The sequence below is a fragment of the Panicum virgatum genome, chromosome 1K, assembly GCF_016808335.1.
Source record: "Panicum virgatum strain AP13 chromosome 1K, P.virgatum_v5, whole genome shotgun sequence".
NCBI classification, from domain to species: domain Eukaryota; kingdom Viridiplantae; phylum Streptophyta; class Magnoliopsida; order Poales; family Poaceae; genus Panicum; species Panicum virgatum.
Window position 1 is genome coordinate 2228820 of NC_053136.1, and position 16129 is coordinate 2244948.

Below are 16129 nucleotides of genomic sequence, written 5' to 3' on the forward strand. Positions count from 1 at the left end.
TGACTGACGCGTGGCGATCCGATAGAATCAACGCTTCTAACGAGAAGGGCGTCTGCACAGGCTCCGCACACAGGCTTGGCTCAAAGCTGCAGCGACAAGTCCAGGCCCGTCAACCCAACGACCTCATCCCCAGGACCCTCTCGAAGCCTCTCTCTTTCTCTCGGCGACTACGGAGGCGGCGAGAGGAACTTGTGCTCCAGCCGGCGAGACCTCCGTTCTTCCTCGTCTCCGGTGGCCTGGTTGGCCTCACGCGCTGTCCGCTGGGCTGCCGGCCGCTCCCTACCCGGCGCGATGCACTGCGCCGGCATCGGCCGGCGGTGAGCCCCGGCGCCGCCCAGGAAGAAGAGGATTCCACGCCTGCAGTTCGTCCGTGCTAGCACCGCGGCGGCCGGCGAGGTGCGGGAGCTCGGAGAGCAGTTGAGGGAAGGAGCAAGGATGCAGGCCGCCGCCGCTGTCCAGAACGCAGCCTAGCTCATCCCTGGCCACCGTGCAAGCCTGGAGCACAAGCTGCTTCTGTCGCGCGCCCGTCAAGCGCCCATGGGAAGCTTCGCGGGCTCACGGCCGGGCAGCAGTTGCGGCGGAGGTCAGGATTGCTTATGCTTCAGGAGGAGAAAGAAGCCTGCGATCGATGCTGCTGCTCACGCCTGGCACGCCGGCCGGTCGCTGAGCGCGCAGAACGCCGTGCTGCGCGCCCTTCCGGCAAGGGCTCCCGCAGTTTCGCGGCCGGAAGGCCATGGATGGTTCTCTCCGACGATCCCCGGTGTGGACGTCCGACTCCTGGGGTGGACGTCATTCCATCTACCGTCCGGGGGTGGACGGTAAACGAAATACCGTCCACCCCCTAAGCCTACCGGAACCGTGGGATCGGTATCGTACGGTCGGGAACGGCTTCAAGGAAGCGAGCCCCTCCCGCTGGCTCGCGGCGCGCTGGGCCGCTGCAGCGCTGGCCAACCTCGTCGGGGAAGATGATCGACGGCGCCGCACGCCAGGCAAGCGGGCGGTTCTCCGGCTGTGGAAGCTCGCAGGACTGAAGGACGCCGCCGAGGGCGCTGGACGGGTGTGAGAGCTCGCTGTTGAGGTCACGACGGCATGGTCAGGCAGCTCGAGCTCACGGGGTCGTCGGACGCTCTACCGCGCCGCCGCGGCTCCCCGCCACGATCCGCGGCGCGGAGCTCCGGCGAGCCGACTGGCGCCGGCAGTGAGGCTTTGGTGCGGATGAACGCCGTCTAGAACTCCAGAACATGGTCTTGCACGCTAGTGCCCGGCAGGCCTCGCTCTCGCTGGCAGCAGCTCGACACCGGGCATCTCCATGACGGCGCAAGCCGGCGAGCCTAGGTTGTGCCAGCACTCAGCAGGATGCTGCTCTTTGCCCAGAGCGTCGCACCCTCCAATGTCAGCGTCGGCAATGGCGTGGCGCGGCGCTCGGCTTAGTTCTCGGCGTCCGCCGCAAGGGAGCAGCAGTCGCTGAGGTAAGTGTCAAGACCAGTGTCCACAGGGCATCAAAGTTCAACCAGAGCATAATTTGTTTCACGATTTACAAGCATATATATGCTCAACAGAATAAGGCACAAAACACTTTTAATTAGACCTGCGTAGTCATCTCTAGTTTGGTCTTGAGATAGAAGGTTACATGAAACGAATTTATACATATATAGTTGGAATTCCTTCCCCAAATGTAAAGTGCAATGATTTTTTACCCTACTCCCTCTTATATTCGTTATCTGACAGCCGGCAGCAGATATATACATCAAAATGCTCTGCATCTGCTCTCTTCAGTCTCGATGGCATTTGCCCCAATTAACCAGGCATTGAATCACCTCTTCCCTCCAATCCACGACAGTGAATCAGGGCGAGCCCAATAACCACATTGGCCAAGGCGGAGGACACCGAGAAAAAAATAAACAGCAACTCTACAATGTCTTCCTCTGCCCCACAAATTTCCGCGCAATGCCAAAGATGACAGCCTTCGTCAGGAGCCCTTGATCGAGGGTGCACGCCAGAGCGACTGCCCCGCCAAGCACAAGGAACCTCGACACATTGCTTCTCGCAGGTTTTTCTTCTGCTTCCACAATTTCTGATTCGTCGCTGTTGGTCTCCAGTGACCGAACAAAGTTGTCGCCAAACTTAGTATTGATCCGGGCCATCAAGGCACTCTTTGATGCTGGCTCCCCAGCAGCCCTGGCCTCCTGATAGGCCCGGAGTCCAGGCTCAATTTTCTTTACACATCCCCACATTCCCTGCCGAATCCCAAGCTTTGCAATCTCGTATGGTATACCCATGTCCTCATGGTGAAACAGGATAATCTCACAGGCTGTCAACCCTCCATTCCCTCTCTTTGATTCCACTGTTCCAATACAAGTCAAAAGAAAATTCTGAATTAGATAAGAGCCCACAGAAACAGAAAGAAAAGGGAATTCGTATTTTTCTGTTATGCAACTTCTATTGTTTCCCAGTCTCAAGCATAATAAGCAAGGAAAATGACTACCTGCACGGATGCACCAGCTTGAATAATACAAGTCAACTCTTCTAGGTTTGTTACGCCGTGGGATGGATGAGCATGGTATACCCTGCATCAAGTTACCAGAACATCAATGGCTGGGCATGAAAGCATGACGTGATGCGAGTAAATCCACTAATCTCTTTGGTCACATTCACATTTTAGTGATCTGACCAATGCAAGCGGAACTAGCCTCAAGACTACCAATCACTAACAAGATTATAAACAAACTTTTTACCTGGCACCGATGTAAAAAAAAAAAATCTAGGTTTAGAGAAGCATCCTATTAACCACTGCGTACAAGGTAAATGCTCAAAACAGAAATGTTGATACATACTCACGGAGCTTCCACTACAATTTAGACCTAAACGATTTTCTCTATTGAGCATCTAACAAGAACCTGAGGGGCAACCATCACCCATATTGACTGATAGAAGAAAATAATAGTGTCTCGTTCATATCAATTAACAGAAATTTGATGAAGAAAAATAGCAAAATCATTGATATGAACTGAGTGAAGAATGATAGGTTCGCAAGGAGCAAAATAAGGCAACAGAGAAGTATACAGGCAGTCAAGAAAAAATAGTAATGGCTTCTTTATCGAGACTACAAAGAATGGGAGAACACACCCATGAAAGAAAGTTAAGAGTCCATCCAACTCTAGAAGCCAGAGACAACTGAACAAAGGCTGGCGTAAGCACAAGGGCAAGCTAAAGAAAGCTTTTGAAGAAATTGGTTGACGTCGAAGATTAGCTAGCTAGGACTGACTATAGCCAGAACTGACATATTTCTAAGTTTGACATTGATATATCTGTTACTTCCTAACCTCTTGTTACTGTAACGGACAGCTACTATTAAATGAAGATTCCTTCCATAGTTTGCTTTCGAAGGGATAATGATGAAAAGGAAGAGTTGGAGACTTCCCTGTCAAAGCCTCAATATTAACATCAAAACTTTAATGATTTTAAAAGCCTGTCAAAGTGCGCTCCAATGGTGGACAAGTGGCCTCAGGTCAGTATCATTAGATACATGTAGCCATCATGAAATATCAAGACTGAGAAATAACCGCTGAACTTAAGTGACCGCTGACCAGCAGGTAACATGCAAAACTGTGATTGCCTAGCCAAGAAATAAATCTGTACAGCTGTATGTCTGTGCCTATCCCTGAATTAGTTGAAAGGCAACAACACAAATTCTGTCAACATTACAGTCTAGACGTTGCCAAAGCTATATGAACCAAATTCATCCAAGAAAAAAATATTTTTGGGATCAAGCGTAAGTCCCCATACCTCCTGGAATCAACCCCAAAATAATGAAGTATTATCAAAGAACAACATGTATTAGTTCTTCAAGGCTGCTTTACCTTTGTGACACAATAGTAGGCGCCCCCCAATTTCCATATCCGACGAGCAATTATGTACTCTCTGTCACTGCAGAAGAAGGGGAACTGCAACAACACAAGATCAAAGCATAAGCTGATAACCATAAAATCAGGAAAAATTATAGCAAATATACCATCTGAAGACCCCACTTACCTTCCGGACCCAATGCACCTTCATTGTCCCGGCTGTGTGGCACTCCTCCAGCGTCTTATGATAGATAAGCATATCATCCCACTTGTTGGACATCCGGAACTCATCGTCCCCAAAAAAGTCCCTCACTTCCTCTGGAGTTGCATTCTCAAAGATAGTACTACTCTGATATTGTGGAGGTCCAGTCTAATTTCATCCAAACACAAAATTCAATCATTACACGAACATGAAATTAAGTAAGCAAATAAGCACATCAACTTCAAATTCTGCAAAAGAAAAGCTCGTGAAGATTCGTTCACCTGGGCATCCCTCCTCCACGCCTGATAGGTCATGGTGGGCAGCGACTTCTCCATCATCTTGATCCAGGCCGGCCCGCCGTCCCTGCCCTCCACCAACCTCCAGAGGTTCACCAGGTCGTCCTTCCCCACAGCCAGCTCCTCGTTCGCCATCTCCGACGACCTGCCAAGCATCACCATTCCGTCAAAGGCGGGCTCCCTTTCACACGCCAAATCCGCCAAAGAACATGGCTTTGACCACAACCCAGACCAAGAACCATAACGCATTTCTCCAAACAGTTCGCGAGCATACATACCCATGCGCGGCGCCCACGTCCTCCTGCTGCTGCACGGCGGTCTCGGAGTAGCCAAGCGGCGCCCGGAGGCGGGCGGGGAGCTGGGCCTTCCAGAAGTCGAGCGTGGCGAAGGGCGGTTGCGCCGGCGCCGCTGCAGCGGCGTTGCCGTCAGCAGTGGCGACCAGGCCGGCGGCCCAGCGCGGGCGCCAGGCCCAGCCGAGCAGGAGGCCGAGGAGGGCCGCCGCCCAGAGGGGCGCCGCGAGGCGCGCCATTTCCCAGACCGCCCCCCACGCTGTGGGCTGCTCCAGCACCCTCGCCACCGCCGACAGCACGTACCCCATCGGAGCCGACCGGGCGGGCGGCGACGGCGTGGGGGGGCGGACGCGGCGGTGCGGGTGAGGTGGGGGGTGGAGAAGAAGAGAAGGAAGGAATGGGGCTTTGCGGCCTATCTATGGAGAGGATTAAAGGTTCGATTTTTTTTTTGGATTTTTCTCTGTCTTTGGGTGAGGGAAAAGGCGTGGTGCACGAGTAGAGATGGGGTCATTGGAGTGTGGACATGGTGCATGCATTATCTCACTCCCTGCATATTTTTGTTCGATTTTGGGCTTTGGAGGTTTTGGGGGATTCGAGTAAACCGGTCTCAGCGGGAGTTTCATGGACACAGATATCTAGACTGAGATCTAGTTAACCGTGTCAGATGAGTTTTATGATGATGAAACTCTTTTCACATCCCATGAAACTACATTCTTCTCTCTCCTTGCCACGTCAGCAAAATTGATGATATTTAATGTCAAGAAATTCTCCATGAAACTCCCACTGAGACTGGCCTTAGACCTTGTTTAATTGCATTTGTAAATCTTTTGAAATGGAATATTTTCACATTTAAAGTATTAAATATAAACTAATCAAAAAAATAATTACATAACTCGTCTGTAAACTACGAGATGAATTTATTAAGACTAATTAATCCATCATTAGCACATGGTTACTGTAGCAATTTAGTGTCTAATTAAGCTCATTAGATTCGTCTCATAATTTATAAACAAACTATGCAATTAGTTTTTTTATTTCGTCTAGATTTAATACTCCATACATGTAAGATTCTCATTCGATGTGATAGTTTTGGAATGTTGAATTTTGCAACTAAACAAGAGTTTATTTTGGATTTTGAAGAGTTTTGGAAGCTGAGCAGTCCCCTCTCTCTCTTGTTTATTTGGACTTTGGAGAGTTTTTGGGATGAGTTTTTGTTCTTCTGTGAGAAAGTGAGGTGATGTACTGATGTGGTAAAAATAAGCAAGGAGAGCGATTTGTTCATTGGTTAGGAGTGATAGCATTTAAGTAAAGGTGTCGGTTGTTCTAACTTGGGTCTTTGGTACTGTTGTTGTGTGCATATCACATCATCTGATTAGTTGTTGGCTGGGAAGTTGTTTTCTCAAAGAGTTTCCTTAAAGGTACAAAAGGTGCTCTGAAGGAATCTAAACGTGAATAGAACTAAAGGCTTGCACTCTAGGCCTGCCTAACTACAATCCATGTGTAAATTATCAAAAAAGGAGCGGCACATGAATCATGAATGTAAGCCCATTCCTTTGTAGAGTAAGAAAATTAAGGTTTACATCAAATCCTACCAAGTCCACACACATTGAAGCAATTAATGCATCAAGCTCGTTGGACTTGGAGAGTGTTATACAAGCATGCTAGAACTGTTGACTGGTCAACTTGGTTAAAGTAAAGCATCGCTAGTTTTTTTTTTCGCGAGGACATCGCTAGTTGACTGTTAATTCACATATCAATGAACTCTTCTAGCTAGTGGAGGCGTGGAGCGCGGCTTTCTTATTTTCCTTCTATCCCCAATAGTAGTCAGTATTGTTCACAAAACAGAAAAAAAACAATCAAAGAAAAACACAGTTGGCCATGGGGCCCATGTGAGGGCGGCTCTGAGTATGTGCCTGTGGACCGGGCGCAGCGACGTGGGTGGCCGCGCCCCAAGCGATAAGGGGATTTGGGGACTGAGGCTGCCGGTGGCGCGTATCGATTCCGGTGGGGGCCCAAATCTCCTCTCCGGCCGAACGGCGGAGAGCGTCTTTTTTATTTAACATTTTACAGTTCTATACCCCTACCGTCCGGCAGGGGGCGGCAGGGGGCCTAACGCCCGGCAGGGGGCGATAGAGATCTCTATGTAAATAAATATAAATTTTATTTGCGCAGAGGTCTTTGGCGGGGGCCTGCCGCCCCGCAGGGGGCGGCAGGCTCCCGCCAAAGATATAAAAGTTTCGCCCTTTCCCTCGCGTCCTCATTTTCTGCCCACGAGATCCAGAGAGGGGAGAGGGAGAGAGGAGGGGTAAGGAAGGTAATTCCACCGGCGAAACCCTATCGGATTTTGGATCCGAACCGCAGGTAACCAATATTTCTGACGTATTATAGAATTGTTTCTAAAATAATTACGAATTAGAATAGATTGAGTTTTTTGCTAGTGAAATATAAAATAGTAAATTTGGAATGACAATACTTTATTGTTATTGCAGCATAAGGCAATGGTTGCTTCTAATTCTATTGGATTTTCATGGACCGAAAAAAAATCTAGTATATTTCTTGAGATCATGACACATCTTGTAATCAGTAAGAAATTGGATCCATTAGCGGATGGTACGATAGAGATGGTGTTGTCCAAATTAGTATAGTTTAAAGATTTCACATTGTTTCGAGGTATTACAACGCAAGATGTAAAGGGACACCTGCTAGAATGCCGTAAGATGTATATGAGGCTATGTGAACTAGCTAATCATCCTAATGTTATTGGTTTCGTACAAAGTACTTCTACGATATGGATGCGGTCAGAGGTGTATGAAATGCACATTAAGGTAACTATCATTCGGATCTAATATATATAGTCATTGTTAATCCATATTCTGTAAATTTTAAAGTTGTTGTGTAATTATATGCAAGGATTACCCCGAGGACACGGAGTTGATTAACAAATCAATACCAAATTTTCGTAAATTGGTATATATCTTCGGTGAACTCATGCCGCAAATAAGACGAAGGAGGCGTGGAAGATCTTTGGGTGATAGTACTTGGCAATCACATAGAACCGGAGGTTCGTCAAGTCAAACTGCACCACCTCCAGCACCAAGTTCTGTTAACTCGGATGACGACTTAGATGACTTCATGCCCCCAAAACCATTGCCTCCAAGACCTGATGTTCCTCCCCCTGTACATGAAAGTAGAACCATAAAAGAGAGAAAGGAAAAGTCAAGAGGTTCGTCAAGTCAAACTGCGCCACCTCCAGCACTAAGTTCTGTTAACTTGGATGACGACTTAGATGACTTCATGCCCCCCAAACCATGGCCTCCAAGAGATGATGTTCCTCCCCCTGTGCGTGACTACCTAGATGATTTCATGAAATAATGTGTAACATATGGTGTTCATCGGTCTAGATTGTGAAGTAAATTGTACTGAAATAATTTAGATTCTTCAGTATCATGGATGTGTACTCATTTAGCTTTCTTCTATGTGTCACATTATGTGGTGGCTTGTGCTATAGGTGGCCACAAACCATGTGTCCAAGCATTTAGTGCTAACCAATTTGATACAATGAATGAAATATAAATAGAACGTTAAACAAGATACCACATAAGATATTACATTGAAGGTTACGTTCATTACAACCAAATTCTATAAAAATACGCACTTCCAACTAATTAAACAAGACATTTAGGCATAGTACATACACAATATACTTAATTTTCTACACACAAATAAATGCACAACTAGATGCAGAGAATTCTTGTAGGTGGAGCCGATTCATCCGTCGGATTTCCGGAAGATCCAGCCTCGGCAGCAGCATTGGGTACTGAAAGTTGTGGGCACTTCTTGTAAGTGTGATCGTCCGCTCCACACAAGTTGCAATATTTTTTTTCTTTTCAGCCTCGGACTCGTCCATTCCGTTCCGGATACGACGTGTCTGCCGTTGGCCTATGCCCCGCTTCGCAGCTGCATCAGGGATGAGAATTGGATGGGGATTTTTTTTGAGTGAATGGGCCTAGAATACCGATGCCGTATATCTCATGACACCAAGTCTGTGCTGCGGCTTTTTTTGTGAAATATTGAGAAACATATGACGCAGCATTTAACCCAGATACAGAACAAACCGCGATGACATGGGAGCATGGTAAGTGATGCACCTTTGGCTTCTGACATCGGCAGAACACCCTCCCGTCAATGGTTATCAAGACTTCTTGAATTACCCTTTGCCTGCGGACACCCTGGTCGGTCCTATCCCTGCATGATACCTCAAATCTTTGCTCCTTTGTGCCCATCAATATGACTGAGTGAAATCGAGACTTTTCAATTTTTTTCTCCATGTACTCATTTACCCTTCTGCAAAAATGCACTCCTGGATCATTAAGTAAGGGAGCGGCTGATGCGTATCGCTCCCTAAAATACCTTATACATCCATACATGATGAACTCAACAATGCCAACAAGAGGAAATCCACGAACACGACGCATTACCATATTGTAACACTCAGCATGGCTGGTCGTCTCGATCCCATAACGTCTCCCATCTGTGTCATACAGAAGTGACCACTTCTCTTTAGGCGCACCATCAATCCACTGTGAAAATGGCTTAGCATGTCCCACTAATGAATCTTTAGAACGTCTCCTGCTGGATGATGAGGCATGGCTCCTAAGCAATTCGGCGCTCATATCATCAATTATACCCCACAAAGCATCGAACTTCCTCTGCTGATTCTGAGTGCACAATCGCTTGAACAAATTCATGAGATCCTTGTTCTTGAACCGCTCATAAAAATTAGCAGCCATATGTCTGACACACCACCTACTGACAACATCTGGCCATATAGGAGGTGAAAATGTACTACCTTCTTGTAGCTGTCTTATAGCTGCAAGGAGAAATGTATGTCTATCACTGATAAGACAAACATTAGGCCTTCCAGCAACAACGTGATTCTTCAGACGTTCAAAAAACCAGTACCAGCTTTCTGTATTCTCATTCTCAACAAAGGCAAAGGCGATTGAAACTATTTGCTTGTTGCAATTAATTCCGATTGCCGTCAATATTGTTCCCTTATATTTCCCTGTCAGGAAAGTGCCGTCAATACACAGAACAGGAAGGCAGTAAATGAATGCCCTGACACATGCTCCAATGCAGAAGAAAGCTCGCAGCAGAATGGTTGGCCCCCCGGACAAGCTCGGTACACTGTATGTATCAAAAGCACTTCACCTAAATCACCGGTCTTCTGGTGAATCTGAATTACCATTGCGAGAGGCCACCCACTTTCAAGAGCTATGTGCATGTAATGTTGCCATTCTTCCGTAATACTTATATGCGTCAACTCCCAGAAATCCCCATTAGTTTGCCAGGAAGTCAAGGTATGAACCGTAACCAAATGTGTCTTTGGATTCACATTGAACATACTGTGAATATATTTCCGAATGGACTCAAAACTCCTCTCTAGGGGTTTATCTAGACTGCACTGTCTTCTTTCCAATGCTGATAGATTTACTCCATAGGAATCATGAGTAATTCTATAGAAGTCACCGTAATGAACTTGAAACGCCACTTTGCTCGACATATCTGGCCATCTAAAGACTTCATTTTAATTAATCTAATATCTAGAAATATGCTATGACTTCAATTATAACCACTAATCCGAACCCTAAGTGCTTACAATAATAAAAAATACTAATCATAAAATTAAACATACAAAAATTTTGGAATGAAAAAGTTGAGAAATATTAGTTACCTGCGTTTCGGATCCAAAATCCGGCAGGGCTTCGCCGGTGGAATTACCTCCCTCACCCCTCCTCTCTCCCTCTCCCCTTTCTGGATCTCGTGGGCAGAAAATGAGGACGCAAGGGAAGAGGCGGAGCTTTTATATCCTTGGCGGGAGCCTGCCGCCCCACTACTTGGCGGCAGGGGGCCTGCCGCCCGGCAGCGGGGCGGCAGGCCCCCGCCAAGGACCTCTGGGCAAATAAAATTTATATTTATTTACATAGAGGTCCCTACCGCCCCTCTGCCGGACGGTAGAACTGTAAAATGTGAAATGAAAAATATATTTCTGTAATTTTTTTTGAAAAATATACAAATAAAAAAGACGCCGGCGGCGAGCCACGTCGGCCCACGCCCCGGCCGAAACCCACCGGCGACCGCTTGGCCGCCCCTATTGGCTCGCCGCTCGTGGGCTCGGCTGGCTCCTCTCCGGCGGCGTCACATCACCACCACGAACCAGAACCACTAGCTGCCGGTTCAGGTCGGCATCTGGTCAGGTCAGCTCGCCGGAACGGCAGGCAGGTCGGCAGCCGTGGTTTTTTTTTTTTGCGTGCTTGTGGGGCTCTTTTCGAATTTCTTTTTTTTTTTTGAAAAAAGGGGGTCTTTTTTTTCGAATTTCTCTGATCTCCTTTTGTGTGCTTGCCCCCGTTGATGATACTCCTCCTAACATGCAAATTTTTTTTTCGGTTGGGATAAGCTAAGCTGCTGCACGAGTTGACACTTGGCCGGAACTAATCCTAGCATAATCTTGCTTGGCCAATGGCCATGGGTCACTTGTAATGTCAAACAGGGTGGTGTTTGACCGGACCCCATTTCTGCGCAGCTTAGCTGTACCTGTCAGTAACAGTTAACCAGGCACACACTTTAAACACTTGTCACTGCTGGGTTAGCAAAAATATTTACCATTTATTCATTTATTTACGCACAAATAATACAAAATAAAGAAATATTATCTTGACCGCACGTTTGGCTTGGGGATATTCTGTAGCTAAGCTGCTTGCCTTCCTCTCCACTCGAACGACGACGAGCATACCGCGACACATTGAACATTGGATGGTCGCGGCCTCTGCATCTGCCAAAGGACAAGCAGACGGGTGCCCATATTTTCTTTCCCTCTCTTCTTTTTTTTTTTACTTTTTTGCCAATGTACACCCGTCTGTTAAACGTATGTTAAAACAAAAAATAATGTTTAGCGTTGATGTACGAGGGACCATTTTTATTTTTTAGGCATCGAAAGAAAAACGTCTGTTAAACAAAATTGTTGTCAGCAAAGTTGTTGCATGCTTAACGAAGAAAAAAGAAACAAAATCATTGTAATCAGAGTTTTTTTAAGGTTATTGTAACCAAAGTTAGTTGGTGAGACGCGCATATCAGCTCGATGGATGGATGCATGTCTGAGGTGAAGGGGACAGCTGCTGAGCTTCGCTAGCTGGCTGGCCGTGAGAGCTTCGTCCTCGTGTACTTGCATTGCTTGCTCGTCAGCCCGTGTGTTAAACGCTTGCTTTGACACACACGAGACCGACGGCCACTAATGCTAAGCTAGCAGGACCACGCCATCCACTAATGTAATGACAGTGCTTGCTGCCTTTTCACCGAAAGCATATAATATGACATGATCTAGCTAGCACTAGCAGTCAACCAAAGCGACCATGTGCTTCTCTCCGTTTCCTCCGCTCAAAAAAATCAAACCACATGTGCTAGATAGCTGCTCTCACACTAATGTAAGGTTAACATCAATTTGAGTCGCTTGTTTTTGCTTCTCCTCCTTTTTTAACTAGTGCTACCCAAGTATAATTACATGTTATTACACCAAAGCTACCTTTTTTATCAAAACATTGTCGATCATGCATGTATACCTCTTACCATCTTCCTCCGATCCAAGAACCAATACTTCGAGACATACTCACTACAACAGAAATCTTAACCAGTTAACCTAGACGGTCAAAAAGCATTAACCGAGGCGGTTTTTGCAACCGCCTTGGAGCCAAGGCCACGGTTAATCGTGGCATTAACCGAAACGGTTGTTAAAACCTCCTCGGTTTTAACCGATGCCGTTTTTTATAATGCAACTGCCTCAATTAATCGAATAAAAAATTGAAAAAAATAGGAAGCCCGTGGACAGGCCCGCCAAGCCCATCCAGAGGCCTGCTGAGCCCATCCACGGGGAGGCCACCGCCGGGGGAGGCCGAATCCGGCCCCAGCCGTCGCTGGGGGAGGCCGGTCCGGCCCTGGTCGCCGCCGCCGAGCTCGGCCTGATCCGGTCCCTGCTCGCCAAATCCGGCCCCTGGTCTCTCAATTTAAAGGTATAAAGCTTATTCGTTTCTTCATTATGATAATTTTTAACTAAACACTATGAACATATTAACCTTTTATTTAATATGAATATAATAATATTAAATTTGTATGTCATAAAATTTATGTAATAGTTGTAAAGGTTTATATCCTAATAAAACAAAATACTTGTTTATACTTTAGACAGAAATTTGTTGCGAGCACACAGCTAACCTCACTTCATTGGTTCCCTTTTTCCTTTTCTCTCTTGAGGGGAACAACATGATTTGTTGGGAGACAGGCCTATAAACAAACAAGTGAAGCTAATAATCTCTATGCATAAGTTCAGTGGTGACAACTAATACATGTACTTTCTTTCTCGAAAGGAAATCACACACTATATCTTATACCGTACCTATAAAGCACACGTACACCTTTCAATCGTAACCACTTATGATTAACTACACAAATGTGTACATTGGAGGTGTCGTCTTCTATCTGCTTCCCAAAAAAAAAACACAACAAAATAAAAGATCAACCAGTAGTCCGTCGTCCTGCCGATCGATCTGAAAGCATGCATACACCAATCGATCTTATCCTCTACGGCCACCCATTATCATTAGAGCAAAGAACTCAGATTTGCAAGCTTAATTTATACTATTCCATAATACAATAATAACGCAACATTGTTTAATTCAAACAACTTTATAACTATTTTCATCAACAACTAACTAACATCAACGACAGGTCGAGTCCCACTATTTGCCTTAAGAAAATGTTGAAATCTAGAACATGCCCATCACTTTGGGTGGAAATAGGAAACAATTTTTTCACACCTGTGATTATGCATGTTAATTTTAATCACCTATCATGAATCTAATGCATTATTTACCCTTGTTCATAGATACTCCCTCCGTCCTGAAATAATTTACCCCTTGTTCATAGAGAATAAGTTATTCAGACAGACTCTTCCTTAAAAAAAAGTGCTCCGGACAGATGATGCATGACCTTTTAAAATTTCAGCATGAGATAATGCATGCTTCAGGAAAGCAGTGGTGGAGCTACGCTAATGCCACATGAAGCAATTGGGCTCAATTTTACCGGCGCAAATACGCATGCATCAAAGCCTCGGGCCCACACCACCTCACATGGGCTAGCCCGACTCTTCTCTCCGGCCCAGCCCCCGAAGTTGTCGGATAAGCCGCGCGCGGCCGCGCCGTCGCCGCCGCAGAAGCAGAACGCCGTCGCCGTCGCCGTCGCCATGGCGTCTCCCTCCACCGCGTTCTTCCCCCGCGCCGGCCTTCCCCTTCTCCGCGCAACGCCGCTATTCCGCGTCATCGCCTCTACCTCGGGCGCCGGGAGCAAGAAGAAGGGCAAGAAGCCCACCAAGAGCGGCAGCAAGAGAGCCAGCCAGGACAAGGATAGCAAGGCGCTGGAGCCTCCGGCCCCCGTGGTCCGCCGCGCCCCGGCGGGCAGCGCGTCGATCTTCCAGCAGCAGCAGGAGGCGGCGTCCAAGGCCGGGGGCGCCGGCGGGAAGGGGCCCACGGAGGAGGAGCTGCGGCAGCGGCAGGCCAACGAGAACGCCTTCCTCCTCGCATGGCTGGGGCTCGGCATCATCATCCTCGTCGAGGGCATCGCGCTCGCCGCATCCGGTAAGATATACAGCAGCAGTTTGGTCTCAAACTTGCAATGCTGCAATAGCTTTGCTTATTGGTGGATGGTGATGGTAATTCAGTTTAGCACTCTGCTTGCACCTGCTGCCAGGGCGTATAACCTGAATGTAGTATTGAACATCCCCAAATAAGGAACTGTAGTGTTGGGCTTTGTGAGTACATAACTATATTAATAGATGATTAAAGATTTCATTGTGGCAATTGTTGATGAATTGAAGAAAAACTTCCATAATGGTGGCATTTTGGTTGCTTTCCACGCCATCATTCTGTGCGCTGTCACGTGGCCAAACTTTCTAACCCATCTTAGAGTAGATGACACGCGTTCAAATGGGGAAACACCTAAGTGAAATCACAATATGAGGAAGTGTAGTGTGAAGAACAAAGGTACCAAAGAAACCATTTAGCTTTGCTCATCTAAATGAGAGAATGTCCAGTGACAGAAGCAATAATTTAGTTACGTTCAGGTCACCTAACTAGTAACTACTAGTTGAGTTGTGGGTTTGACTCAGCCAGTAATTATATGCCAAGGATTTTGATACTGCAGAACTGTTGAGCCAAGTTAGTCATGTCTTAAACTTGTATATGTTATATGCAGGCTTTCTGCCGGAGGAGTATGACAACTTTTTTGTCAAGTACCTTTATCCATCGTTCACTCCAACAGTTGTTCTATTTTTGGTGGGTACGGTTGGATATGGTGTCCTCAAATACTTTGAAAGTGAGAAAAGCAAAAGCTAGGTAACAACACAAAGGTGGGAACTAGACATAATCATCTTGTGAATTTCTGTGATTTACTTATCCTAATTTTCTTCATGCTTTAATCTACATTTTGTGATATGCTATGTACTTCCTTGCCGCAAAAAAGCTATTTTGCCCTATAACTTGTTTCATGCATGGAATACATAAATTTTCTAAATTAGATAGGATGTTGAGGTATCAAGCAATTATAAATCCTGCACTTGATGAAGACTGAAATAAAGAAGCGATAAACGAGTACCATCGCACACTAAAGTCCTTTAGAGTTAGTTTCTGGATGGTACACTAGGAGCTAACTTCTTTAAGCAAAAGGAGGTTCTGAGGTTTATAATTGAGTACATATACTAAAGCTCCAAGATTTGGAGCGCTGCCGTGAGTCGCGGCCCCACGTGGGCCGGCGGCACTGTTCATGCGGGCCGGGGGTACTGTTCATGTGGGCCCGGGGGGCACTGTTCATGCTAAATAATAATATTAAAGTACAGTACAAATCTTTGCATAAACCAGGGTTTAAAAAACCGGTGGTACTGTTCAGAACCGGAACAGTAGCACAAAAAATTTACTTTTGTATTTTTGGATTTAGAAGCCTAAAATATAAAAAACCGGACCCGGTTTACTGTCTCGGACCGGACCGGTAACGGGAAAAAATCCCGGAAACCGGCGGTTCCCGGACGGTTTCTGAAACCCTGGCATAAACTATCCGTAGCCATAAGGAATGAACCTAAACCCTAATCAACCAACATTGAAGAGAGGCATCTCCATCAGTGTGTAAAATATTTTGATAGCACATAGGACGCTACGTCTCCGAATTTAGTTTGATCTTTACACAAGAGGATGGATACAAAATCCCCAACCAAAAGTATATAAGTAGCTTACAATGAAATCAATGTGCATGGGCTCTGTGCATGGGACAGATGTCACATGTCGTCAGGGAAATGTTGATATGTAGAGTAGTATTTACAATAATTCAACATCCACGAATCTTTAGAATCCAAACCAAGAAGTAATAAATAGCCTACAATACAATACAATACAATTAAAT

At 46.2% G+C, this 16129-nt stretch overlaps 2 protein-coding genes across 2 annotated transcripts; one reads left to right on the top strand and one right to left on the bottom strand.

Moving 5' to 3' along the window:
• Positions 1 to 1502: 1502 nt before the first annotated feature.
• LOC120707607 lies at positions 1503 to 5098 on the bottom strand. Its single transcript, XM_039992575.1, has 6 exons — positions 4622 to 5098; positions 4329 to 4488; positions 4033 to 4215; positions 3861 to 3944; positions 2486 to 2567; positions 1503 to 2344 (listed from the first exon to the last, which is right to left on the bottom strand). The coding sequence occupies exons 1-6, from the start codon at positions 4939 to 4941 to the stop codon at positions 1911 to 1913; spliced, it is 1263 nt and encodes a 420-aa protein (XP_039848509.1). The 5' UTR covers positions 4942 to 5098; the 3' UTR covers positions 1503 to 1910.
• An 8603-nt stretch (positions 5099 to 13701) lies between these two features.
• On the top strand, positions 13702 to 15270 carry LOC120707812 (protein LOW PSII ACCUMULATION 2, chloroplastic-like). Its single transcript, XM_039992866.1, has 2 exons — positions 13702 to 14316; positions 14933 to 15270. The coding sequence occupies exons 1-2, from the start codon at positions 13734 to 13736 to the stop codon at positions 15070 to 15072; spliced, it is 723 nt and encodes a 240-aa protein (XP_039848800.1). The 5' UTR covers positions 13702 to 13733; the 3' UTR covers positions 15073 to 15270.
• The last annotated feature ends 859 nt before the right edge of the window (positions 15271 to 16129 follow it).

Bases quoted from the DNA above. Each gene is read 5' to 3' on its own strand.
- LOC120707607 (XM_039992575.1), bottom strand. From the start codon at position 4,941: ATGGGGTACGTGCTGTCGGCGGTGGCGAGGGTGCTGGAGCAGCCCACA. The intron at 4,216-4,328 runs GTGAACGAATCT...GGATGAAATTAG, and splicing joins CGTGGAGGAGGGATGCCCAG to ACTGGACCTCCACAATATCA. The intron at 2,345-2,485 runs GTAGTCATTTTC...GTATTGGAACAG, and splicing joins AAGCTGGTGCATCCGTGCAG to TGGAATCAAAGAGAGGGAAT.
- LOC120707812 (XM_039992866.1), top strand. From the start codon at position 13,734: ATGCCACATGAAGCAATTGGGCTCAATTTTACCGGCGCAAATACGCAT. The intron at 14,317-14,932 runs GTAAGATATACA...TGTTATATGCAG, and splicing joins CATCGCGCTCGCCGCATCCG to GCTTTCTGCCGGAGGAGTAT.